Here is a 26756-nt window from a genome sequence, read left to right on the forward strand (position 1 = left end):
ACATATTATAAAGTTTTTGATTAGAATATTGTGTAAGCATACTGGTTATATTAAAAAATGTTTAGTACACAATTTACTTAAAATTGATATATTTCAATTTTTTAGAAATAGCATTATATTTAAAACTACCATGCATAATCTAAAAAAATACTGTTATAAGTAAATCTTTAATATTTAACCTTAAACATTTATTTTGAATATTAAGCCCTAATTGAGTACTACAAACATATGTAGATGTAAATTTTTTGATTTCACTTATTGTGTCAAAAAAAGTTAAAAAAATATATATAAAATTTAATATGAACATTTAGAAGAAACTAATACTTTAGAAAACTTGAGTTTAAAAAAGTGTTAAAAAGCTAAACATTTTACTAGTATTTCTTTATTCAAAATATATGTCAAGTCATTGTATTCAAAAATGGTTCTTACTTAAAATGTAAGAATTTCTAAAACAGCTCTCATACGAAAACTAAAAAATACAACTTATTGAAAGGCTTCAAGTGATGTCTTTAAATGTACAAAAGACTGAGTCTTATTAAAAAAGATGGTATTATTTTTCTTGCATTTTCTAATGATGAATAAAAATTATATGATAACTCACCTAAATTTTTATCATCAATTTAATTTTAGAAAGTTAAAATAATCTTATATTTTCTTCAGTATTATAAAACTATTACATTAACTAATTATTGTAACACTTTTAAATATATTTACAATCCATTCAGCTGGACCAAATAAAACAGTGTTTTAACTTTTCAGTTTTGGTTACAGTAATTTTAAAAATGGAAAGCAAGTGATTATGGTCACATGCTGAAGACATATTTTAATTTGGTGAGTTAAAAAAAATATAAATAGCTTTAAATTAAAACAATGTATATATATATATATATGATTTTTATTTAAATAACTTAGTTGTATTTTGTTAATCAAAAATTACAAATAAGGACTGACTTACACCGTACTTCTAGTATTAAAAATTGTTTGATAGAAGAAAGAAAGCTGTATTTTTTTTAAAGCTTTTATATAAAAAACGTTTTTTAAGTTAAAATTATTTAAAGTTAATTTTCATACTCAATTTACTGTCTTGCTTTTATCTTAATTTAAAAATAGTTTTTATGTCCTGTTGTTGAATACATTTCAGTCAAAAATAATTTTTTTTTCTGCACTTGTTTTTAGGAGGTTTTAAATCTTTAGCTACACTAATAACATACACTATAGATATTTTTACTAAGTTCTTTGCCTTATTAATGAAATGAAACAATTACTTTATAAACAAATTTAAAATCACACATAATACTGATAATTTGTCAGTGTGATTTTCAATTTTACAGTTTTATTTTAAATATAGTTTTAGTGAAAGACTTTCCAATATGAGTTGTGTTCATAATTTCCCTTTTTTTCCTACTTGTTAATAAACGAAACAAAATTTCAAAGCTTTCATCACTTCTGTTGATCATAAATTTTGACAATATTTAAGATTAAGGAGTGATAGTTATGGAAGAAGCAGACATGGTATTCTCTGTTAATGATCCGCTGCCTGCTTACATACAACAAGGTGTACAAAGACTTTTGAACCAACAGCAAGAAAATATTGCTCAGCTTCGAGGAGTCAGTAAAAAAAAATTCTTATAAATTTATTTATGTAGCTCTGTTTTAATAGAAATTTTATTTTACCATAAAGCAGAAAAATAAATTTTAACTCATGTAATTATACTACTTTAAAACCATAATAGCATATAAAAATCAATAACTAACAAGTTTTGTTAATGTAACAAAAATTTTATATAACAGTCTGATCCAGTCAATTCAAAATCAAGTCTTGGGCAATCTAAAGAAGAAAACGTTCAATCAAAAATTAAAGTCAATGAAAACAAAAGGTCAGAGCTGAATGTTGGGATCAGTAACAAAAGCGGGTCGATAAAAATGTGCAAGAGGAAAATGATATCAACGCTGGACAGGCATCTTAGAATATTATATTTACTTGCATTAAAAGTTTGTTTATACTTTTTATTATCAACTGTTTAAATATTCAATTTTTAATTTCTCTATAAATAAAATTATTTAATTTTTGAATTATAGATTTAAAATTTTTGATCATAAATTTTTTTTTTTTTTTTTAAAGACAACGTTGTTTAAAATGTAAATACTTAATAGTCTTAAAATTACTTGTTTAAATGTACAAAAGACTAAGTCTTACTTAATCAAAAATTTATTATTTTTTATTTTTTATTTTCGTATGAAAAAAGGAAATTTGATAACTCACTTAAACTTTTAATATTAATCAAAGTTCAGAAAATTAAAACATTTCTTTACCTTTTTTTCAATAATAAAAAACAAAATTTTTACAGAATTCAATAGATGAAGACGAAGCAATTTCGCAGACATGTAACATGGTTCTTGATATAACCAGTAAAACTATTCTAAAAAATAAACACTTTGAAAAACGCAACGAAAAAGGTTATTAGCTTTGAAAGTATTGTTTAAAAAACAACGAAAAAAACTTCAGACCTTTACAAATTGTTTAGAAAAGTTTTAAGGTAGACCTTTTAAGGGTAATTAAAATTAATTTATTTGCTGCTGCTAATCTTAGCTATAAAAGTCGTAAATTTCAAATTCTGAAACAGACACCAAACCTGACAACCCGCTGAAGTGTGATTTTTGCACCGAGCTTCTGTACATGCCAGTGACGCTTGCTTGCGGCCATTCCTTCTGCCAGTGTTGTGTGAGCACCATGCAGGAACTGTACAACAGTTGCTACCTTTGCAGCAAGCGACTGCCCAAAGAAAAGAAGCTCAAGTTTGTTTTGATTTCTAGATATCTGCTAATGCTGTTACTAGACTTTTGCTAATTCTGTTCGGTATTTTTCTAAGTTTTTTAAAGTTGAACAGTATTGATTTGCAACTCAACCAGGCTAATTTAAAGTTTTGGAAAACCGATAGCTATTTTTACTTTGCTGAAACAAGTATATAAATTATTAATTGTTAATGTTCTGTTACAACTCGATAAAAACTTGAAAGTATGTTGCATTAATAACTTAAATTGCACGAATTTATGAAAGTATCAGTCAGTGATTCCAAGTTCAATAAGACAAACTCGGTTGACTGAGAAGTTTAAAGTTACGTGTTGTCAAAAACATGTGTTAAAACAGCTTTTTTATCATATAAAGAATACAAATGTATATTTTTACTCATATTGCAAGTATACTTATATTTAAGTCCTCATTTTTAAATTGTAAAACTTGTTTCACTCAACCGAAGTAATTTTTTTAGTTTCCTTGGAAATATGGTTAAGTTTTGTTAGTCTTCCACTTGATAATTGTAAAAATGCCTTAGTTAGCAACATATTGTTCCTTTTAGCACTTTTACCAATATTAAGTTATAAAGAGTGGAAGCACTGCTACATTAGTTAATAATTTTTTCTAAACACTTTAAATCAGGGTTACCAAAAACCTGGAGTTGAAAATTTAGGCTAAAAAACCTGGAGTAGAGAAAAAAAAAAAAAAAAAACTTTATTTCGGAGCAAAAATCACTAAAAAACCTGGAATTTCAAACAACTTCTACATGTTAATTTATGAAATTTAGATTTGACACAAAACGTCTATCATAAAGATAATTTAATTTTAAATCATCAAAAAAATTTTTTATTAAAAATACATTTAAAGTAGCTTTACAGTATTGCTCAATGTTGTTAACATTTAAAAATTTACTTTGGCTGCTGAAATTTAAAAAAAAGAAAATAACATAAAAGTGAAAAAAAAAAGAATTTTGTTTTATTTCTTGTAGTTAAAAACTTAAATAATTAAAACATATCTTATAGTCATACTGTTAGTGATTGAAATATATTATGTAAATTGAAGCCTAACATAAAAGTGAACTGCGCTGGAGTTATAAAAAAAGTTTAAAGGTTTTTTTTCATTAAACTCAGACTAGTCTATAGTAACTCAGGCTGTTTTTTTTTTTGCTAAAAAGTATAGCAACTATGTAAGTTATTATTTTAAAACTTTAGTCAAACATTTTAAACATATTTAAATAATTAATTATTACTTAAATAACATTTATTAATTTACGTTTAATGTTCAAAAGCAAAAGAATCATATAAACTTTTTTTTAGTCTTATTTGTCACATAAATAACTAAGCTATTTTTCAGTTTTTTAAACTTTGAAATTACTTGTGAGATATGTTGATCAAAGTTTTTTAGAAAGTTCGATAAGTTTTTTATAGGAGGCGCAAATTTTTAAGGTGAAAATAGACTATTTCACTATAAATCTTAAATGATAATTTATTTCAAGAAATGTTTTTTATATTATTTAAAAATTCAGACGTAAGGAGTTTTTCTATTTTGAATAAATTTAGATTTTTTATAAAAATAATAAAAAACTAGTTTTTGTCTTTTGATTATTATTTTTTTCTAACTACAGATTTAACTAATTATTACATCAACATTTCCTATTGATATGAGGTACATTTATCTCAAAAAAAGTATGAGTAGATAGATTTTTAGTGATTGTTGTTTTTTCATTGTTTTAGTTTTCTCCTAACATAAGGAGCCTTTTGCATTATCTAAATTTAACCTGTTATCTCTCAAAAGTTAATCTAATTAGAAAACAGTTGTAAAAAGCAACTTATAGCTTTGTTAATTATCTATAAATTATGATGAAGTTGTAAAAAAAGTAATTTGCCCCTTTATCTCTTAAAACATGCTTATTTTAGTAATTTTATAAAATATACTAAAACTAAATAAGTATCTCAAATTAAACATAATCAGAGTGAACGTAACGCTGATGACGGTCATCCAAAAAATTTGTCCGAACGAGTGGAAAGCCAGAGAGCTGACTGTGCAAGGTTACAATTTGCTGCAGAAAGGAAGCTATCAAGAATCCCTGGACCGACTCACAGAAGCAATCGCTAAAAGTATGTATTTTGTGGCTCGCGATGTACTTACACCATAAATAAAAATTGGTTCCTGTACAATTTTTAGCTTAAATTTAATGTTTGTTTCAGTCTTTATATGAGGTCTAGGATACGAAACCAACAAAGTTTATTATTGTATGTATTTTAAATTATTATTGAATCTTAAACTACTTTTTAAATATTAACTCACTATAAATGTTTAATAATCAACTCAAACTAGGAAAAGCTTTCATATGTAAAGAAATTATAAAACATTTATTAATAGTTCAAATTGAAAAAACTCATTCAATGTTAATTTACACTATTTACTCTTATAATAAGTTTTTATATTCATTTGAAACATATCTAGATATAAAACTTATACAATATCTGCAGTTCCCAGTAGTTACAAAGCTTACTTGATTCGTTCGAAAGTGCTGCTTAAAATGCGCAAATACGAAAAGGCTCTGGAGGACTGCACCAAAACTGTGTTTTTGTCTAGCAAGTGTTCCGAGGTTTGTTTTGTTTTTCTAAAATAAATCATTGCTTAGATTTAGTTTAATTCGAATTGGTGCTATTTTAACCGCCTCCTCGCGTTTTTTAATATTTCACGTATCATCTCGAAAATTAAGTTTTTCTGATCACGTTGTCTCAATAAAGGGATTCTTGGAAGTAATAGGGGATAGAAAGGGTATATAACCATATAGATTAGTATAAGATCAAATAAATTTTTTATTTTAATTACAAGCTGGAAATACAAAGATAAATGATCACTATAAAACTGTTAAAACCTATAACCACATAAATGAACACGAATATACAGTTCAATAAATCACATACTCAAACCTTGAGAACAGACTACATTTTAAATTTATAACGCTCGGTCAAATAAAAATTTAAATTGCTACGCTATTCAACGTCTGACTGCCGGATGCCAATGCAAAAATGCAATTTCAAAACGTTGTCTGTTTTTTTATAGAAAACAATGATACTTTATCTTTTTTTACATACAGACTTATTTATTGAAATAAAATTTACTTATACCCGTTTACGAAACTTAAAAAATGCAAATAAAAACATAGACAAAACACGTTGTTTTTACTACCGTCTAAAATAAAATGTGATTTTTTAATACATATTTCCGCCATTAAATATTTTTTTATGGAGTTAGCGTCGCTCACTCGCTACAACGTAATTAATATGTGTAGACTTGAAACTAATATAAAAACTTTTTTTTTTGCTCAGGCGTATTTCGTGAAAAGTCAAATATTGCGGCGAATGAATCTGATTCCTCACGCCCTCATCAGCATTTTGATCGGCTTGTTCTTTGAACCGTGCAGAACTTTGGAGTCGGAACATTTAAAACAGGTTAGATGAGGTTTCAGTATTTAATATAACTGATTTTTCTTTAAACAAATATCCTTCACATTCATTTAACAATTAAAAAAAGTGTGGTATATTATACTTAATAACTTTTAGTATATTAAAGATTATCTTTAAAAATTTTTCATATTAAAAATAAATTGTTTGTTGTTCATGAATATTTTAGATTAAAAGATATATAAAACCTAAACACTTTTTATATTTTTTCAGTTCATAAGGTCCATGATGAACCGCGGCACGAAACGAAAGAAATCCAAACTCACATCAAAAATGCGCGCCGGCCAGAAGCGCCACTGCTCCTGCTCGCCGCCCAACGCCAACTCCAACCGCTTCTCCAACTTGGACCCGCCCTCGCCTCCCCTGCAGCCCCTGCCCGCCAAGCGCCGCCGCCTTTCCGAGTCCGACACCGTTGCCAACTACATGGCGTGGGACCGGACCCCGGATCAGACCCTAGCCATGATCCCCTCCTCGTCGCAGTCCTCTGACTGGGACTCGCTTCCGGTGCTGTCCCTCGACTCGGTGCGGCACCGCATGACCCCCTCCCCCCTCAACAGCACCTCGGAGAGCTCGGTGCAGCAGAAGCGGACGGGGTCGCGGAAGCGGCAGCTGTGCAAGGACGCCCAGCGCTGCTGGTTCCACTCCAACAAGCAGATGTCGCTGTGCGAGGACGTGAAGCCGTCGTGGGTGACGTTCAGCAGCGACAACGCCGCCTACAACCCGGTCGTCAACGACGACGGGGGCAACACGACGACGAGCGACGACGACACCATCTCGCACGCCGCCCCTTCCGTCAACTCGGTCGACCAGATGATGCTTAGCGACAACCAGCTGTCCGACACCAACCAGAACCCGGAGGAAAGCGGGAACCGGTGGGCTCAAGGAGGAGAGAGCCAGCTTAGTGAGAGCGACCAGGAGGTGGAGAAGCAGAACGGCGACCAGCGTGAGTTTTTGAAAAAAATTTATAATTTGAAAAATGGTTTAGTTATATACGCTTGCGTGTATTTTAGAGCTTTGTTATGCTTATTAAGTTTAATTAAGACTAAATACAGGGTTGCCAAAAAACCTGGAATTTGAGAAATTAAAAAGAAAAACCTGGAATTTTAGCATGTTAAGTAGAAAATTTTTGATTTTACACAAAAAATGTATCATATAGAATAAAAAAAATTGTTAACATCAATTTTTTTTTTGTTAAAACAAAATATTTAAATAAAGCTTAACAGTATCTTTTAAATGTTTTTATACTTATTAACACCGTTTCTTATCTTAAACTTAACTTTAAACTAAAAATAGACCCAAAAATGTGTACTTTTAAAAACCTTGAGGAAGTTTTGAAAACCTGGAGAAAATTTGCCAAAAACATTTGGCAACCCTGTAAATAGAGGAAGTAAGCGATTAAACGTTTTATATTTTGTAAACATTTCGTTATCTAACGGCAGTAGTTTAGTTTTTACGCTTGTATGTATCAATATATAAGTATATATAAAATATATAAAAACAAATTACACAGTAATCTTCCTTTATTCTACCAACATATGTTTCTGTGTGTCAACGAATAAAGGAAGATTACTGTATAATTTGTTTTTATTTATACTCCAGTGAAGTTACTTCACTAGGATCTTTTGTTAGCAAACAATTAAAACTATATTTTGAACAGTTATAAAATATATATAAAAACTATTTTGGTATTTTTTCTTCATAAAACATTAAAAGACATTGATAAATAATTTCCGTGATGAAAATAAACCATTAAGTGTGTTCAGCCATTAGAGTACGTATCTGTTGAAGGGTTTTTGAGACATTATGTAAATAGGCAGCTGAAATTTACGTAAAGTTTGAAAACAGCACTGGAGAGAGTTACATAAATACAGATGTTTCGCCACCAGCCCGTTTTTTACGAAACTGTTCAGTAGAAACTGTTCAAACTTTAACTTTAGTTTAAACTTGTTTAAACTGTTTTGATATTGTTAAAAATAAGTCAACTTCCTAAACGACCAATAATATATAGTTATGTTTTTTTCAATCGATAGTACGGTAGTATTAGTGATACAACAAAACCTTTATGGCGTTAAAAAAATATTTTGAATCAGCAGTACAAATTTCAAACACAATTTTAAGTTATTTCCAACAAAATCAATACGAATACTATGCTTCGAATTAAGAAATATTTATTTTAAAACAAACAAACTGATTTCAGCTGACAAGGAAGAGCAGCCCAACACCAACCTTCTGCTCGACACTGCCAAGGCAGTGAAGGCGTTCGTCAGCGAGATAGAAGTTTCCGAGCAGATTCAGAACGATTTCGTCGAGTACCTGTTCAAAGTGGACCGCATGTTTACCGGAGACCTCGTGTCGGTGTGCGACAAGTCAGTCAACGATAAAAGTTAGTGGGTGAACAAATCAGTGTTCGTTTTTTTGTAAACAGCACAACTGTAGATTGTAAGGAAAAGATGCACAATGCATGTTCGTGGTCATTATTTGTTTTGCTACAAACAACTCACAAAAACTTCAGTCATCGTTACTTTATATAAAACTTGAAAGTTTGATGGAAATTTTCGATACTAAATATGAATTTTCACAAAATAACACTCAAGTAATATTTTTCGTCAAACTAACTAATATGCTATTAATTGAGTACAATAAGGTGATATAGATAATTTGGTTTGTATTACTTCATTTTCTAACATAAACATGTATTTATTTTTTAGTTATACGACATACCGAAAAGTTTAGACATTTATTTATATGCAATTTTTTCTAAGATAAAAGTTTAAGCTCATTTATAGTTTTTCAATACCTTTTCATGAGTTCACATTTACAAATGTGGTTATTTTCAATAAAACTTTGTTTAATAAATTGCTCTTCCAGTAACTAAAAGGTCAGTTTTGTTAAGTTTAAACAAAAAAACTATCCTGAAAAATTTAAATAAAGTTAAGGTTTACCAATAATCAACATTGTTTGTATCTCAAACAATGATATTCGCATCAAGTTTTTTTAAAACTTACGTGCGACAAAATATTTTTTCACCGAGCGAGAGGTCAACCAGGTATAATTTTTCTATTGCATTCGTACGCTCATGTATTTTTTCAAACTAACGTTTTTTAGCTCATAAACGTTTCAATAGTTTGTACTAACAACGTCCGTCAAACCTCGATAAAAAAAGTTTTGTGAGTGAAAAAAACATGGATCCTATTGTTGCCGCAAGTTTAAGTTCAATTTATTATTAACTTGCTTCCGATTAAAATTAGAAACTCGTCTGTTACCTTTTTTACTATATTTTTTCCTTTACTTAAACAAACTGTTAATGCTCACCAATTAGTTTGTTAGTAACCAACTGAAATATATTTTAACGGTTTTCAAGAATACGTGTTGTAAGTGTTCTACTTGGCCACATACAAACTTACCTACTTACGTATTAAACTTTGTATGTATGCTTAAAAAGAAAATCGTAAAATTTTTCAGCGACTGTTCTTTTCAAATAAACAAGTTCTAACTATTTACTAGAATAAGCAAGATATCCTCCTACTTATCTAAATATCCAAGGTGAAAATTCACAATACGCGCAACTTCCAATTTTCAACTTGAAACATTTTCCTGCCTATTTTTTGCTTACATAACCAAACTTTTTGTCATGCGGCGCTCAAGCGCGCTTTCTAGCGAATAAGTCAAACTGCTGACTAATTTGCTTTTCTCGGAACTACTTGAAATGAATAATTCGTTCCAAGAATGAGTCAAAAGTGTCGAGGTCACTAAAATTCGTTTTTTAGTGCTGTTTTGTCATTAGTTTTTGAATTGCTGTGTGTTTTTTAAGTTTAATGAACGTTGTGTTATTTAAGCACAATATTTTATTGGATATATTGTTTTTAATTTTTAGTTAAGTTGTAAATTTTGACTAACGTGAAAATCACGCCACTCTAAGCTTTTCTTTTTTAATAGAATTTGTGCATAAAGTACCTGAGTTATAACCACAGAGACGTGTTTATAATACCATTTTTATGTCCAAGTACTTAAGCTAACTGACTGCTTTACTTACGAGTAGCTTACAAATATTGAAACTGTATTAGTTAATAAACAAGTAGTCTATTATAAAAAAATGCATGCAAAAATACTCATAATCTTGACAAAATAATTGTTCGATTAAGAAACTAGCTTAGGTCGAACTTTATAGGCTTGAACATAACTTGTTGATCATGCGAACGTCATTATCGTAACTTAACGACACACGGCACGCAGCACAATTTTAAACATGAAACATTTTAAAATTTGTTTTCAATCTACAAAAACATAAGTTCTAAATATTTAAAACTCAAACTTTTACAAACAAAATATATAACATTTTCTATAAAATAAATTCAAAAAAAATTATATATTTTAAATAACTGTTCAAAATATAGTTTTAATTGTTTGCTAATAAAAGATCCTAGTAAAGTAACTTCACTGGAATATAAATAAAAACAAATTATACAGTAATCTTCCTTTATTCTACCAACATATGTTTCTGTGTGTCAACGAATCAACACACTTCAACTGGGTTCTGTAAAAAAATAATTACTGTAATGAGAGAATAGAAGCATAGAATAAAGTAGGTGTATATATGTTTTCATTAAAATAAGATATATTCTACAGATAATAGTTATTAATAGGTGAAATACTTAACATTAAATCCGACTGTTATAAAATTATATGATATTTGTAATTATTAAGTCCAAAATAAATAAGTAAGCTAAATTACACAACAAAATATAAGATAACTAAATCAAAATTCACGGTTGTTAACTAACGAAAAAAATACATTTTTACAACCAATAATTTGAACTAAATCTGCTTCCTAATTCTATATAACTTTGATTCAATCATTACTAACATTCAATATATAATATACATGTTACACCGAGTTTCTGTGACTTTTATTGCCTTCAGCGCCGTTAAGTTTTATTGAATTTTATTGATTTACTAACTGATGGTTAATGTTTTATTTTTGTTCAGAATGGATTACATAAAAACAAAATTAATATTCTTGCAGTACAAATTGAATAGTTTAGGTGGCCTCATTTACATTGTGACGTAATTATTGGTTGTAAAAATGTATTTTTTTCGTTAGTTAACAACCGTGAATTTTGATTTAGTTATCTTTCCTATTAACGTAAGTTGTTTGTTTATATTATATTTTGTTGTGTAATTTAGCTTACTTATTTATTTTGGACTTAATAATTACAAATATCATATAATTTTATAACAGTCGGATTTAATGTTAAGTATTTCACCTATTAATAACTATTATCTGTAGAATATATCTTATTTTAATGAAAACATATATACACCTACTTTATTCTATGCTTCTATTCTCTCATTACAGTAATTATTTTTTTACAGAACCCAGTTGAAGTGTGTTGATTCGTTGACACACAGAAACATATGTTGGTAGAATAAAGGAAGATTACTGTATAATTTGTTTTTATTTATATTTTAAATAAAAATGTTTAATCAGTTTTAAATTTTCTAACAAAATTTTATATTGGTATAAATAATATTATTATACACACCTAAACAACTTTAAAACATTTTAAGAAACACTAATTTGTACAGCTTTCATGATGTATCTACGTGTTAATACTTATGTAAGCAAAAATTATTGAAAGTTTTTTTAAAATGATGTTTTTCAAGTGTTATTAGTTTAAGAGTTTAAAAAACTGCAGCTTGTAATTTATCTTTATAGAGTGTAAAAACTATTTTCAAAAAGCAGCAATTTTATAAAAATTATGTTTACTTAATTTAGGTATTACTTTTTTTAAATAAAATGTATTAGTTTTACTCGATATCTTTAAAATAATAATAATTGTTTCAATGTTGTTTACAGTCCCAGCGAATAAGCGATGTTAATTTTTTAGATTGAAAAGAAAAAAAAAACAAATTTAATAGCTGAAGTATGATAATCCCATTTTATTTTAGACGGTAGAAAAGTAATGTATCTTGTTTTCATTTTTATTTGCGTCTTTAAGGTTTCGTAAACAAATATATGTTGTTGTTAAAATAATCAATAAGTATTTACAAAAAAAAAAAGAATTTTATTTTCATTGAGCGGTATTAAAGTTACATCTTATAAGTTTAGAAAGATGGAATTACCAAGAAAATTAATCATATAGGTGCAGATAGTATATGTAAACAGTTCTGGAAAAAAAATAGTCTAACAACTCGTTTTTTTATAAGCAACATTTAAAATTTAATGGTAAACGTTTCAGTAAAAACCGCAAGTCTTCAAATAAAAATATTTTTTTAAGCATAACGTAAAAATTAAACCAGTGGTGAGTATACTGGAACTGCCGGAATCGAGCCCCGACGGCAAGTGCACCGACGATCAGAAAGTGGATCCGAGCGATTTCGAGTGCAGCTTGTGCATGAGGCTTTTCATGGACCCGCTGTGCACCACCTGCGGTCACGTTTTCTGCCAAGTGTGCTTGGAAAGGTTGGTTGTTTTGGTTGCAATTACTTTTTTCGATCAAAATTGACTTCGTGCTTGAACGCACTGGTTTTGTTAGAGTGTCTGGCTTTTTTTCCCGTTTAAAGCTACTATTTATTTTGTTTCGACTTTTTGCTTTAAAGTATGTACTAGTCATATTTATGTAATAAATTTTAATAAAGTTTTTCAAACATGTTTCGTTGATTTTTTTTGATTAAAAACAATTGTGATTGCGTTTGTACAAAAAAAATGTAACATAACATTGCGATTTAAGCGTCTATTAAAATGTTTTATTACTAAATATTTTTTTATGTTTAATGATTGATTCGTGAACTGAAAAGTACATGAAATCTTAAATTTTTAGTAATTTTAGTTAAGCTCTTATGTGGTTTATTAGCTTTTACAACTTATTGTTTAATTTAAAAAATGATTGTAACAAATCAACTATTTACAAGTGCTTAAAGTTTAACTCCTCTCTCCTTTTTTTGCAATGCTATCTTTTTTTGCAGCTTGTTTTGAAAAACAAAGTTTTAATTAAGCTTGAAGTGACTCATTTCAATGTTAAATCACAACAACTCTTAGAATCTGTTTTTATAATTTTCTGCTCATCTTATTATTTTATGGCATCTAAAAACAGTCAATAAAAACTGCATATAAATTTAAGTACAATATTAAATGTGTTTTTACTTGTGAGGTATTTACAATTTTTACCATTATTTCAGAATCTAAAATAACTACATTTTCAAGAACAGGCTGAGTCCTTTTGATTTTAACTTTGATGAAAAAAATGTATCAATCCTAAAAGTATCATGAATATCTAAAAGTGATATAGCGTTTTATGTTGAGCACACAACAACCTTGATAAACAAACGTGCATAAAACTTTCAGGTGTTTGGACCACACGCTCAACTGCCCCCTGTGCAAGTACCCGCTGCAGAACTACCTGGCCGACTCGCTCAAGTCCCTCCACCATCAATTGGATCACACGACCGACTCCGTCATAAAGCATTACTTGGCAGACGAGTACAGCGCTCGCAAGGCGCAGCATCTGCAAGAAATAGAAGAACTCAAGTGAGTTTGTTTTAGTAGTAAAAACTGTTCTGGTTCGTTCTTTGGATGTTGGTAATGGTAATTTTTATATTAAGTTACAACTTTTTTTTTTAGTTTTTATAACTACTGATATGAATTAAATACTAAACTCCAGTCTTGCAAACTTAGTAAACAAGTAAATTATAAATGATCAAAAGTAAATAAGGTACAAACAAAACTATGCCATTTGACGTATATAGTTAAACAAGATTTATGTGTTTTGCAAATTTACTTCCTTTTCACATAAGATAAGCCAACCATACTTAGCTGCTTCAATTCTGTTTAAGTTTTTAGTGAATTGCTTTTACGTAACTTCAAAGTACGAATTCCTTATCTTATGCAGGAAAGCAAATTTGCAAAAAAAAAAACCCAGTTTGTTGAAAGTAAAGTTTTGCTGATAGAGGAAATGTTACAAATTTCAACAAAAATAAATAAGCAAACAGCTGTTTCAATTCTGTTTATATTTTTAGTGAATTACTTTTACGTATGTTCAGTTTGCTTATTTACTTTCAACTAAAATAGCCTTTCTTTTGTTGAAATTTGTAACATTTCATCTAAAATAGGGATGGGCAACGTAAATAATCGACGGGCCGGATCCAAAAAAAATTAGTCCTTGGTGGGCCGAAGCATTTCGAGTTAGTGATCTACTGGATCCAGCTGGATCCTTGTTCAGATTCAGATCCTAATTTGAAAGTATTATTCGGATCCGGCTAAGTACTAATTTTAGATAAAGATCCGAAACCGACCACAAAGCTAATTTCAAAAAAAGGTTTGGATCCGGCTAAATGCTAATGGAACAGTTATTTCAGAATTTTGAACCCATTTATTAATTACCAAGTTTCTCAAGTATGGAACTTTATGTTAATGTTTAGTACAATTATATTATATATTTATTATAACTCTGGACCGAATTCATACTAGTTAGTCTTATAAATACAATAATTTAAAAAAAGAATTTTCCAACTGACTTGAAACAGAACAAAATGGTATTTTTATCACTACATAAAAATAAAAAGTCATTTTCAAAAACATTTTCAGGGTCAAATTCTTACTGTTTTGTTTTGTGAAAATTATGAAAAAAAAGGTTTTGTACAAATTTTGTAATATTTACATTGTCTGGCCGGATTTCATATAAATTTTGAAAAGGTTTGGGGCACGGTCGTTTTCAATCCGTGGGCGGTACGTTGCCCACCTCTACTCTTGAAGCAAAACTTTAGTTTTAACAAACTGTGCAAACTAATGTTTTTTGCTACATGAAAAATTAAGTACATACTAACGTCTGTGTTAAAGGCAAAACATTTTAAGCTCACATTGTTTCAATTATTTAGTCTATGATAATGTTTTGAAAGGCTTTAGGTTTTGAAAATTTTTGAGGTGGCGTTACGTAAATGTTAAAGTGTGTTTATTGTGAAAAAGTTAGTTACGTGGAATTTATCATTCCTATTACAAATTATGTTACTAATTTTTTTTGCAGTTTTAAATGCAATTATAAGTTAGTTTATGTTCAATATGTATAAGTTCATTTTTTGATTGCAAATAAGTTATTCTAACAAAAGTTATCTCAATGTTAGTTTAACATTTGCTACATAAATGATATTTTTATGTTTTCTATATCTTTTTGTCGGTGTATTTTTTATATTTGAATTATATTTTTTGTATACTCTTTCCAAAAAATTTAATTTATCTAAAGTTTTTAATTCTGAACTTCTGCAGTGAAACGATTTTTCGTACTTTAAAACTTTGCATTTAGTTTTAAGCAACTTGTAAAAAACAAAAAACCAAGTGTTCTTTTTTTTTTGAAAAAATGACTGTCAGTGGCATGATTTCGAGTGAAATATCGAATTTCCATCCACTTTTGCAAAAAGCTTGCTTACGTAAGCAGCAGTGGGTAGAGTTGAACTAAAAACTTGAATTATTTTTACGTAATCAACCCCATAGTGCTGCCACACATTAAATGTATTTACTTTTCAACTGATCGGTAAATACTTTTACATAAGAAAGCTGGCTGCTTCGCGGAAAGTTCTAGCAAAATGTTGTGAAACATGTTGTTGTCATTGATGTTAATTACAATTTGGGTTTTATTTATAAGTTTATTTAATTATATTTATTGATAATCTTAACATTAGTATGATAAGCTGTTTTATGATTGCAAAAAAGTTAGTTATCTCTAACTTATTTGTAATTCTTCGAACAAACAATATTTATTTAAAAACAACCTTTACTTTTAACTCATAAATTGAATTTTAATTGCATATAAAAATGTGTGAAACAAACTTTTCACACAAGTTTGAAACATGTTAAAATAGATAATCAAGTGTAATGTAATTTATGTTTTTGATTCTAAAAATATATTTTTAAATGATTTAGATGACTTTCTTTGGGGAACAAATAATTTTTAACATTAAACTATTTTCTCAAAACTTACCTTATACGTAAGATATACTTTCGAAAACGATTTTTTAAAGGAACTACTTAGCTTGGGTCTTTTCAGTGTAAATTTCAGATTTTTTTACATTAAAAGATATACATTTGTAGCTTATTTTAAAATATAACCAATTAATTTTAACATCTTTAGTTTTTTGTATGGAAATGCTAATAAATGTTGCTAAAAAGATATAAATAAAATAAAAAAAATAATTATTAGTTTAATTACAAAAAGCAATATTAAATAGTTCCTCAAAACTCAACTATTTACGTTAGATATATTTTTGAAAGTCAATTTTATAAAGGAATTATACTATTTAACTTTTAAGTTGTGTCTTTTTTGTGTAATTCTTAAAATTTACTGTATTTTAAAAACTACATTTTTTGCTTGTTTTAAAATGTATCTTATTATAAAAAGTGTTGAATTTGTGGTTTAGAAAATGCTAACTTTATAAATATAAAACTGAATCTGTAAATCAAATTGAAATAAGTATGATATTTATGTTTGAGCACAGTTTAAAATTTAAGTACTTTTTTTTAGTGTTGAGTTTGTAATTTAAAAACGCTAACAGTGTGCTTAAAAATAGTCACACAATTTCAATAAACACTATTCAAATTAAACATTTAAGTATCAGCCGTTCGTCACGCTTTTTGAACTATGACGTCACAACACAGGTTGAACCTGTCCATATTCATTTGCACAATCGGCTTCCCGTCGGTGCCCTGCCCGCTGCACATATTCGAGCCGAGGTACAGGCTGATGCTTAGGAGGTGCCTGGACCACAACGACCGCTCCTTCGGAATGTGCATGCCCACACCCAACCAGCAGTTAGTTATGTTTTACTTTTTATATTGAAATTTTTTTAGTTAGTTGATATTGTTTTGAAAGGAGTTGTTGTAAACTAGGGATATTTAAAAAAAATGTACATTTGAAAAACAGTTATTTTAAACTAAGAATTATAATTCAAATATAAAAATAAAAGAATTTTATGTTATATTAATAGAACAAATCTATATATTTTATCACTGCTCTATTGTTTGTTTTGATATTTTTTTTGTTGTTGTAATTTAAAGTGTTCTGAACTTACATGTATATTTATAAGCTTTATTGGTTACTTGTACGAGTCTCAATATTAATTTCAATTTTATATATATTATTGAAAAAGCCTTTTTTTAACTACTGTTACAAACAATTTATATAAGTATTTGAAATCTCAAATTATCTCAAACTTTTTTTCTTAAGTTTAAGTGTTTAATTTTTTTTTTTGTTAAGTTTTATTTGCCACGAAAACGAGCTGTTAATTAAATTTTAAAGTACTAACTCAAAAATAAGTTTAGTGTAAAATATTTTTCGTTACGTAAATGCTTTACTTCCACATGTTTCAAAAAACCAGTTCACATTAGCAGTCACGCAAAACCATTAACAAAATATCATAAACACAACCCGAAATGTATATTAAAATTAACTTTCGAGTAAAAACAACACTTTTCATATAAACACGAATTCAAGGTCTCACCAGCAAATTCTCACCAAGCTAGTCGCCCGGCCACAATTGTTTGCACGGCTTTACGTAAGCAAACTCAAACTTAAAAAAAAAATCAGCAGCTCTCGAATTTCAGCACATGCCGTTTGGTTCGCGATCACGTGACTTTATTAAACTCTCCTGCGCCACCGATTTCGAGCGTGTTCGGGCGCGAACGTGTTACGTAAAGGAAAAAACTTTTTTCTTCACCTCACAAGCTAATATTTTTATTATTAGTTATCGAAATTGCTGAATACGTCGTGTTTTTTTTTGCCAGTTTATCTTGAATAATTTTCATGGTTGCTGTTGTTATTCAGGATAATCCGTTGAACTGATATAAAAACTTGAAAATGGGTTTTGTTTACACACTATGACATTAAGTTTTTACGTCGATTAATTTATATACTTCTGTTTATGTTAACTTATACTGAACATAAAGTTTGTATACCAGTTTGATATAAAGTGGTGATTTTTCATGATATGTAGAACACTTTTTAAAGGTTTGTATTAGTAGCTTTATAATAAAAAAAAAGTTAATACGACAGTGCAATAAACTCATTTTTTACTAAAATACTTATTTAACAGTTTTTTTATTGCAAGAGTTGGTATTTAAAAAATAAGTATTTGATTTTATTGTATTCATAAAATTATTGTATGAGTTTCTGCTTTTTTTATATTTACATTTATTTTACCGTAAAAGTTAAGCTATAATAATTAACAAATTATACTTAATCGAACTACACTCATTTTTGATATTCTAGTTCTGAACGGTCGATAGTTTTATAAAAATCTCGCTATGATAGTTTTTGAATATGATAAAAACAATTTATACAATATCCTTCTTTTATTGTACCAACATATGTTTCTGTGTGTTAACGGATTAACACACTTCAACTGGGTTCTGTAAAAAAATAAATACTGTAAAAGAAAAAAGAATAGAAGCTAAGATAGAAGTATACATGTGTTCATTAAAATAAAAATAACTTCTACAGATTTTTAGAGGTTAATGGTTAATAATAATAGGTAAAATACTTAATGTAAAATCCGACTGTTATAAAACTATATAATATTTGTAAGTTTTAAGTCTAAATTAAGTAAAGTAAACTAAAATACACAATAAATTAATATAAACTTATTTCATGAATGGAAGGAAGAACTAATTCAAGTTTGTTTACCGGTTGCTAATGATTGAACAAAATATATCTAATAATTACGTCACAATATATATGAACATTAGAATTATATTGTAGCTTCTATTCTTTTTTGTTTACAGAACCCAGTTGAAGTGGTTAATCCGTTAACACACAGAAACATATGTTGGTACAATAAAAGAAGGATACTGTATAATATGTTATTATTATATATTCCAATGAACTTGTTTCACTAGGATCTTTTGTTAACAAACACTTAAATTTATATTTTGAATAGTTTTTGAATATGTTTATATTGCTGAAATAAGTGAAGTTTATGATTCTCAGTGCTTAAAAATATAGTTTAAGTAATTAAGCTGAAGAATTTTACAGTTTTGTCGTATTTAATTGTAAAAGTATTTGTTTTTTGATTCGTATTTTTTATAAGAAGTGTTCTCTAATGTTTTTAAGAGTTGTACTTTTATATTATAGCAAAAAATATCATTTAGGTATCATTTAATAACTTTTATCAAAGTTTATCTTGAAAAAATAAAAATAAATTTTTTAATGAGTTTTACATGTTTTTAAAGCTTTTAATTATGCACATAACAACTTTAAAAAAGTTAGTTAAATTTTAATATTTGTTCGAAGTAAAATTTAGTAAAAACAAAGTATTTAAAACGTTAATATGATTCACAAAAAACAATTTAGCAATCAATATATATGTGAAAAATATTAAAGTTTTTTTTTTTATGTCAAAACATAAAGTATTGAAAAAGTTCGCGGGGATTACTCGGTAAAAGCTAAAAAAAAACTGCATAATGATAATCTACTGACAGCTCCCCTCCCAAATAATTTCCCTCGCCTTTCTGGTATTTCCCTTCTTTTTCCACAGGCACCACAACATCGGCACTCTTCTCAAGGTGCGCAACGTGACCTTCTTCCCCGACGGCCGCTCCGTGGTCGACTGCATGGGCTTCCGCAGGTTCAAGACCGTCAACAGCGAGGTGGTGGACGGGTACACGATGGCAAAGGTGCAGTACATCAAGGACACGCCGGTCGCAGACGAGCAGACCATGGAGAGGCTCATCAGGATACACGAGAAGGTTCGTTTGTTAGCTTGGATTTTAATAAGTTTCAATATATACTTCATTCTGTTAATTTATTATAGTTAATTTTAGAATTTTACAAAAAAAAAAAGTTATCAGATTACACGAGAAAGCTCCTTTTATATTTCCTCAGCGAGTTTTTACTGTTTTTAGTTATTTTGGCATACTTGTTCTTACTTTGAAAAATCTTAATTTTATGAATTAAAATTACTAATCAGATTACACAAAATTACAGACTACACAAATTACACATCAGATTACAGAAGAAAATTAGTTTTTCTCTTAATTTGATTTGAGTTTATTTATTTCAGAAATAGTTTAATTCGGTTTTTGCTCCCTAACTTTATCAATAAAATAGTTTTCTTAAGTTTTTTTTAACACTTTACCTCATGAAAGTTGTTTTGGACTTTGGGAAGTAGTTAATTTTTTTAATTAATATTTAATTAGCAAAGTTTCTTTTTAATTAATTTATAAGAATATAAGAATTGTTAACCTTAAAGCAAAAAAACAAACAAACAATACTGTTTATAACAAGTTAGCCTCTGAGATGAAACATCACTAAAGAAAAGTAAAAACTTTTTTTTTTAATATTTTTACATTTATTTACAAAGTTTTTTTTTCACTAAATATAACTTTGAATTGCAACCGCAATAAGAAAATAAAGTTATTAATTTAAACTTTTCTTGTCAAGTAGTAGACATAGTTTACTTACATAAGGTACAGCGTCTCTATACAAATTCCGACCCCAAAACATGTATAAGAAGTTTTTATAGCTCGCACCAAAATTCAATTACATTTTCATTTAAACGTTCTTGATTAAATGTTACTTTTTTGTTGATATTACATATTTTTAACAGGTTGTTTATTCTTATGTATTCGATAATTTTTCTATAGGAAAGTTCTAACGTTTGTATACTTTAATTTGAAAATAGTTTAACATTATTTGAAGTAGACCTTTTTATATTTTAAGTATTAAAACTTCGAGTCATTAAAATAAATAAAGCTATTTCATAAAGAATACAATATCCAAAAGTTTTGAAGAATAAATAAGTAATTTTCAAATCTCAACTATTAAATCGAAATACCGTTGAAATTTGATATTTTTCTTTCTTAGATTATAAGTTTTATCAACTTACTTTTTGATATTTTTAACATGAACTTAAGTTTTTCTTACTTCTGAAATTAAAAGTTTAAATGGAATAAAATTTTCTTGATAGTTTTAAATACAATTGGTATCCATGTAATTTAAGAATATATAGTCCCTAAATTTAGATAAGCTGCTTACCTTTTTTTATTTTAATTATTGGTAATTTAAATTATTAAAGTGATGCATAACACATTATCTTTTTAAACGTTAACTTCATTTAAAAACTTTATTTTTTAGATACTTGATTGTACAATTCTGTTCATAGTTGTTAAGTATTTTTTTATTCAAAATAATTTTTGATATCTAATGTCATTTTCCAGCTTTTTTTTATTGGTACATATTAGTTTACAAACTAATTTTAACAAAATTTTATATGTAAGTATTTTTTCTGTAAAGATTTAATAGCAGTTTCAATCGATTTTAATTTTAGAACTTTTGATTGTTTAATGTAAATATTAACAAGCCGATTATCAACTAGCCAACACAATATTCCTGAAAGTTTAAATAAGTTTTTAATCTCACTTGTTGATTTTTTCAGGTATTTTGTGAGGCAAAGGAATGGTTTAAAAACCAAACGAACACTGTCACAGAAAGAATTGTCTCTCATTTTGGTAATTTTCCTGAGAAGGACAACAACACACGAGTAAGTTAATTTCTGATTGTATATTCAGGGTTGCAAAAAAACTGGTGTTTGAGAAATTCTGAAAATAAAAACCTAGAACTTAAAACAAAAATCACTAAAAATCGGGATTTTTAAACAATTTTTACATTTAAGTTGCGAAATTTTAGTTTGATACGAAATATTATCTACCATATGGATAAAAAAAAATTGTCATTATCAAAAAAATTCATTATTAAAAAACACATTTTAAGTAGTTTCACAGTAAGTATCTTTACATGTTGTTATACTACTTGGCACAGTTTTAAACTTAACTTTAAACTAAAATTAGACCCAAAAACGTGTACTTTTAAAAACCTGGAAAAACTTCAGAAAACCTGAAAAAATTTCTCAAAAAGATTTGGCAACCCTAGTAAATATATTTGCATGATTTTTAGATAATTACGGGCTTAATTATTATTTTTATTGGTTTTGCTTTATTTATTGTAAAACTCATAATTGGGCTGCCACTAATTATTTACCATATTTTCCTTTATTAATCAGGAAACATTTTTATTGAACCTTTTTTCTCTCAATTCTTTATAAAGTTTAAAGTTAGGATCAAAGTTTTTTTGAAGACATTTCAGTACTTTTTAATTACATGGAACTTGAACTTTTAAAGATTAATAATTTTCTGTCAACATTAAAGTTATTTTTGCATTTCAGTATTTTATAATTCAGGTGTAATAAAATAAGTTTTGTAATTTAAAGTACACATAGATCTACAATTTACATAGAAGAAGTATGAAAGTTTCTTTATTGCTAATTTTTAAATAACTCACTTTTTTATTAAATGTCAAGTGACAATTGAAAGTAAGTCATAGTTTTGACAAACATTTATTAAAGTCAAGCTAAGAGTGGCAATCCTTTTCAGTGTTAATTTGTTGTGTTTTTGTGCAAAACACCGTGTTAACAAGCAATTTCACACAGATCTACTCAAGCATACTCGTTGCCGTGAGTTTCAATAACATATAAGATGTACTAACTTATGCCTTCTAGATATTTAAAAATTAAACGCTTAAAAGTATTTCTATTGACAAAAAAACATGTAAAGTTGTAATTGATATATAGTTTTGAAGTATATTTAGTTGTGTAAATCAATATATTTTTTAACACTTTTTGTCAAGCTTATGTTGTAAGGGGGTTTAAAATCGAGTTTTTTCAAGATAGTCTTTATTAAAACAAATATTTTTAAGTTATCTTGCTAAATTAAAAACTCACACTGCTTTTATATGTATAAGAATTAATAGTTCACAGGTTGTGTTGTTTTTTGTGTGGTTAGTGTAGTACAAAATAGTATATGCACTTAAGCTGTACTCTTAATTTACACTAATTTAAAAGCATTAGTTCTATCACTTAATTTGTGTTTTTAATTAACACTAAACTGCTTTGCACGACCACCAGCAACAGTCATAGCAACTCTGGTTTCCATTTACATCTCGTCTGTTAGAAGTTTCAAGATAATTTTTCGGCCGAACAGGATCGAATTGCGGAAATAATTATCTGCTGTACTGATGATTTCCAACACATTCTTAGTTATTAATTAGAAATTAACTTAATAAGCAAATTTTGAATAAAAATCTGCACAAATAGCAATTTCAACAAATTTCTCTAAATACTGCTTTAAGTCTAATTTTTCCTTTATGAGGTAATGCTGCATGTTTTTATAAATAAATGTTTGAGTCTTTAACTAAAATTGCTTTTCAAATGTATGAGGGTGTAAATATTAGGTGTACGTTTAAAAACATGCATCGAATTTGTTTTTATCGAAACAAGATTTGTTTTTGTATAGTTTTTTCATGATATCTTATATTTTAATTATTAAGACTTTTTTATATATTTTTTTTATAAATTTTTTGGTAATAGGGGTTAAGGTTTTAGCACAGGTTAAAAATTTAAACTACTAAAGAAAATTTTGTTTTGATATACCCAAATTAGATGCATGTGTTTTAGTGTACCAATTATTAGTGGTTTGTTTTCAAAGTATAACAATTTTATAAGTCCCCCTGCTTTTTAAGCTTCAGTTTATCAGAAGTTAGATAAATAAATATCCACTTTTAGATATTTATAATATTTAATTTTATTCTTGATAAAGTTCTTGTAAACTAAGTTTATGAAAAAATATTTTAGTAGGTGACATAAAATATCAGTAACAAACTATTATATATCAACACCTGTTTCAGTCTGAAAATGGCCCAACTGGCTGTTATTTATTAAACAAAATCTTGAGTTAATGAATTAAGTAAGTTTGAAAAGTAGGAGAGTGTAAGTTTTGGTGTTTTTATCATTTTTTATGGTATTATTTTTTACAAGTTCGCTTTTTAAGCTTTGGTGTAGTAACTTTTAATGTTTATAAACATGCTCCTATTTATTTATAACATTTAATTGTATTTTAAACAATTTTTGTTTAAAGTAATTTTCAGAAACAATTCGTTTTAAAAGCTGTCATAAAATATCAGTACCAAACTATTAACACTCATTAAAACAACAATTCCCGTTTCAGTCTGAAAATGGGCCCAACTGGCTGTGGTGGGTTCTCGCGGTGATTCCCGTGGAGCTGCGGGTGAAGGCCACCATCCTGGGCAAGTCGTCGCTGAGGGAGAGGCTGCTGATCATCCACAGGATATTCGTGTGCTTGGCCCAGCGGCCCCAGAACAACCAGTAGTGAAACACGTGATGCGAGTGGAAGGTGTTTTTATGTTGTGAGGAAAGTTTGGTTGCAGATTCGAGTTTTCCCCCTTTTCGGGGTGAGTAAACGGCGACTTGTTGCCACGTAGCATTGTTAGTTGTTTCTTTTTACACTGGCTTATCAACTTCTTATCGATTTTTCTCACTTTTTTTGTTAGATAATGAAGATAGTCATCGATATGTATGTGTTTGTGTTGAAATTTTTAATTGTGATACCTTTTATTTAATTACTACATTTTAGATAAAGCGATGCTAGTAATCAAATGTATGCTTTTAATATTTTAATGCCTAAATAATCAGTTTGGCCGTCGACTTGTAATAGGTAACATAATATTGGATTTAAAAAGGTTTTATCATTAAGAATTTTATTTTGTATTTTTATGAAAAGCTACTTTTAGAATTAGTCTTAATAACACTTTGTAATTTCAAATTAAAAACTCTACATATAAGACCACCCATAGCATGTATTAATTATAATTTAGTTTTTTACCTACTAATGAATTTTATGTGTTTAGTATCTAATTCTTTTTTTCTGTATAATCTTATTCTGTAAATGTGTTTGTTTTTATTAATCAGTGTCGTCGAGTCTGCGAAAAGCTACATGAATTTTTTATTTAAAACAGTTTACGAATTGAAATTCAATAAATTTTAATAATATAGTCTGTCGTTTTTTGTTTAAATCGAGATATGTTGTTTTTTGCACGGCAGAAGGAACCGCTTACCGATCAAGGGTTAGTATTAATGGTGGAAGTAAAAAATAGATAAAAATGAGAAAAAAGAAAGAAAATCATCGACAAAGGTAAAGGGTGACAGTAATAGAAAAATAATAATTAAAGAAAAAAAAACAAGGGTAATGGTCAACAGTGATAATACAAAAAGTAAAATAAAATTGAAGTACTGTTTACTATTTACTTATAAGGTGTTAAAGGACAACATAAATTTTTTTTGTATTGTATATTCTTGAGTCAGGTTTTTATCTACTAAATTTTGTGTACTAGAACTTTTAGCCATACTAAAAAACTTGGTCTTTTGTACTTAATAATTTAAGAACATGATATAAATTTATAAATAGTTAAATCTTGTTTTTAAGCTAAGTTGTCATTTTGTCTTAAAAAAATGAAAACTTTCTTATAATAAAGAAATTATTAATATTATTTTACTGTAAATATGGAGTTTACAAAATACTAATAGAAGATCAGAGATTTATTGTATATTTGATAAAATATAGTAATGAGCATTTTTAATTCTGAGTTAAGTTAATAATTTTTTGAATTCGGAACCAAACAAATTTAAAAAATAATATACTTAAGTTTAAAAACAATCATTGGTTAGCATTAACCTAAGGTTTTAATAACTCAAATGTTTTTAGTTCATTGAAATATAAACAGCGGCGTTTGTTAAAGTTATATAATAAAACTAAAGTTTTAACATTTTAGTGGATGATACTTTCCATACGAACATAACAAGAGTCTCTTAGTTGTTAATATTTTAGAACAGATGTTCTTAACCTCTTCAAAATATGACGAAAGTTGATTATTAAACAGTATGGTCTCTTGCTTACTACATTGTTAAACTTAAAAGTTATTTTAATTCTATACATTAAAAGAATTTAATTAGTATCAAAAAAAAGAGCTTTAAGTGATAAAATGCTACAATGATAAATATTCATACCTAACAAAGCAACTAAAGTTATTTCTCATCTTAACTTCTACTTTCTGTAACTTTATTTTACTAGTTTAAAAAGGTTCACACTTTGATATAAACTTTAGTATTACGTGCAGTTTCTCATGGTTATTTAAACTACTTAAGCCTGGACTGTGTATACCCGAGACATTCTGAAGTTAATAAAAGGGTTGATCGAACCAATTCGATCATCAGGCCACAAGCCTTCGTTAGACGTCGTTAAACGAAACCCGGGTTTCAACCGAAAGCTTGTGGTGATCGAATTGGTATATGATCAAACCTTTATTAGATCTTTTTGGATAGTTTTGTTCTATCTGATCAAATGTAAGACGATATTTTATTTGCCTGCAAAAAAAGAATACTTTTTTTCACAACTGTTTGTGATCCTATTTATTTTCTATGTCAACAATCGACTTCTTAATATTTTTCCATATATTATCTAGTCACAATTAAAAGCAAAAAATTAATTTATGGACGACCGTATGCTACAATAATGGCTAAATAGGCAATGAAATGTAATAACTATTGTAGTTTTACTACATGAAAAAATAAGAAACCTAAGTTATACATATATGGCT

General features: G+C 27.9%; 1 protein-coding gene across 2 annotated transcripts; it reads left to right on the top strand.

Annotated features, from left to right (window-relative positions):
• The first annotated feature begins 757 nt into the window (after positions 1–757).
• LOC145837231 (uncharacterized) lies at positions 758–25147 on the top strand. Of its 2 annotated transcripts, XM_082945022.1 has the most exons (17): positions 758–831; positions 1478–1608; positions 1792–1992; positions 2349–2457; positions 2625–2796; positions 4766–4911; positions 5287–5405; positions 6136–6258; positions 6484–7213; positions 8468–8653; positions 12571–12733; positions 13616–13798; positions 16916–17068; positions 19789–19999; positions 21688–21792; positions 22738–22761; positions 24311–25147. In XM_082945022.1, exons 2-17 carry the CDS (start codon positions 1495–1497, stop codon positions 24470–24472), a joined length of 2901 nt encoding a protein of 966 aa, XP_082801148.1. In that variant the 5' UTR covers positions 758–831; positions 1478–1494; the 3' UTR covers positions 24473–25147. The 2 variants fall into 2 exon arrangements, with proteins under 2 accessions (XP_082801148.1, XP_082801149.1); XM_082945023.1 differs by lacking the exon at positions 22738–22761.
• Positions 25148–26756: the final 1609 nt, after the last annotated feature.

Source organism: Thalia democratica, chromosome 5 (genome assembly GCF_965202585.1).
Source record: "Thalia democratica chromosome 5, ktThaDemo2.hap1.1, whole genome shotgun sequence".
Taxonomy (NCBI): domain Eukaryota; kingdom Metazoa; phylum Chordata; class Thaliacea; order Salpida; family Salpidae; genus Thalia; species Thalia democratica.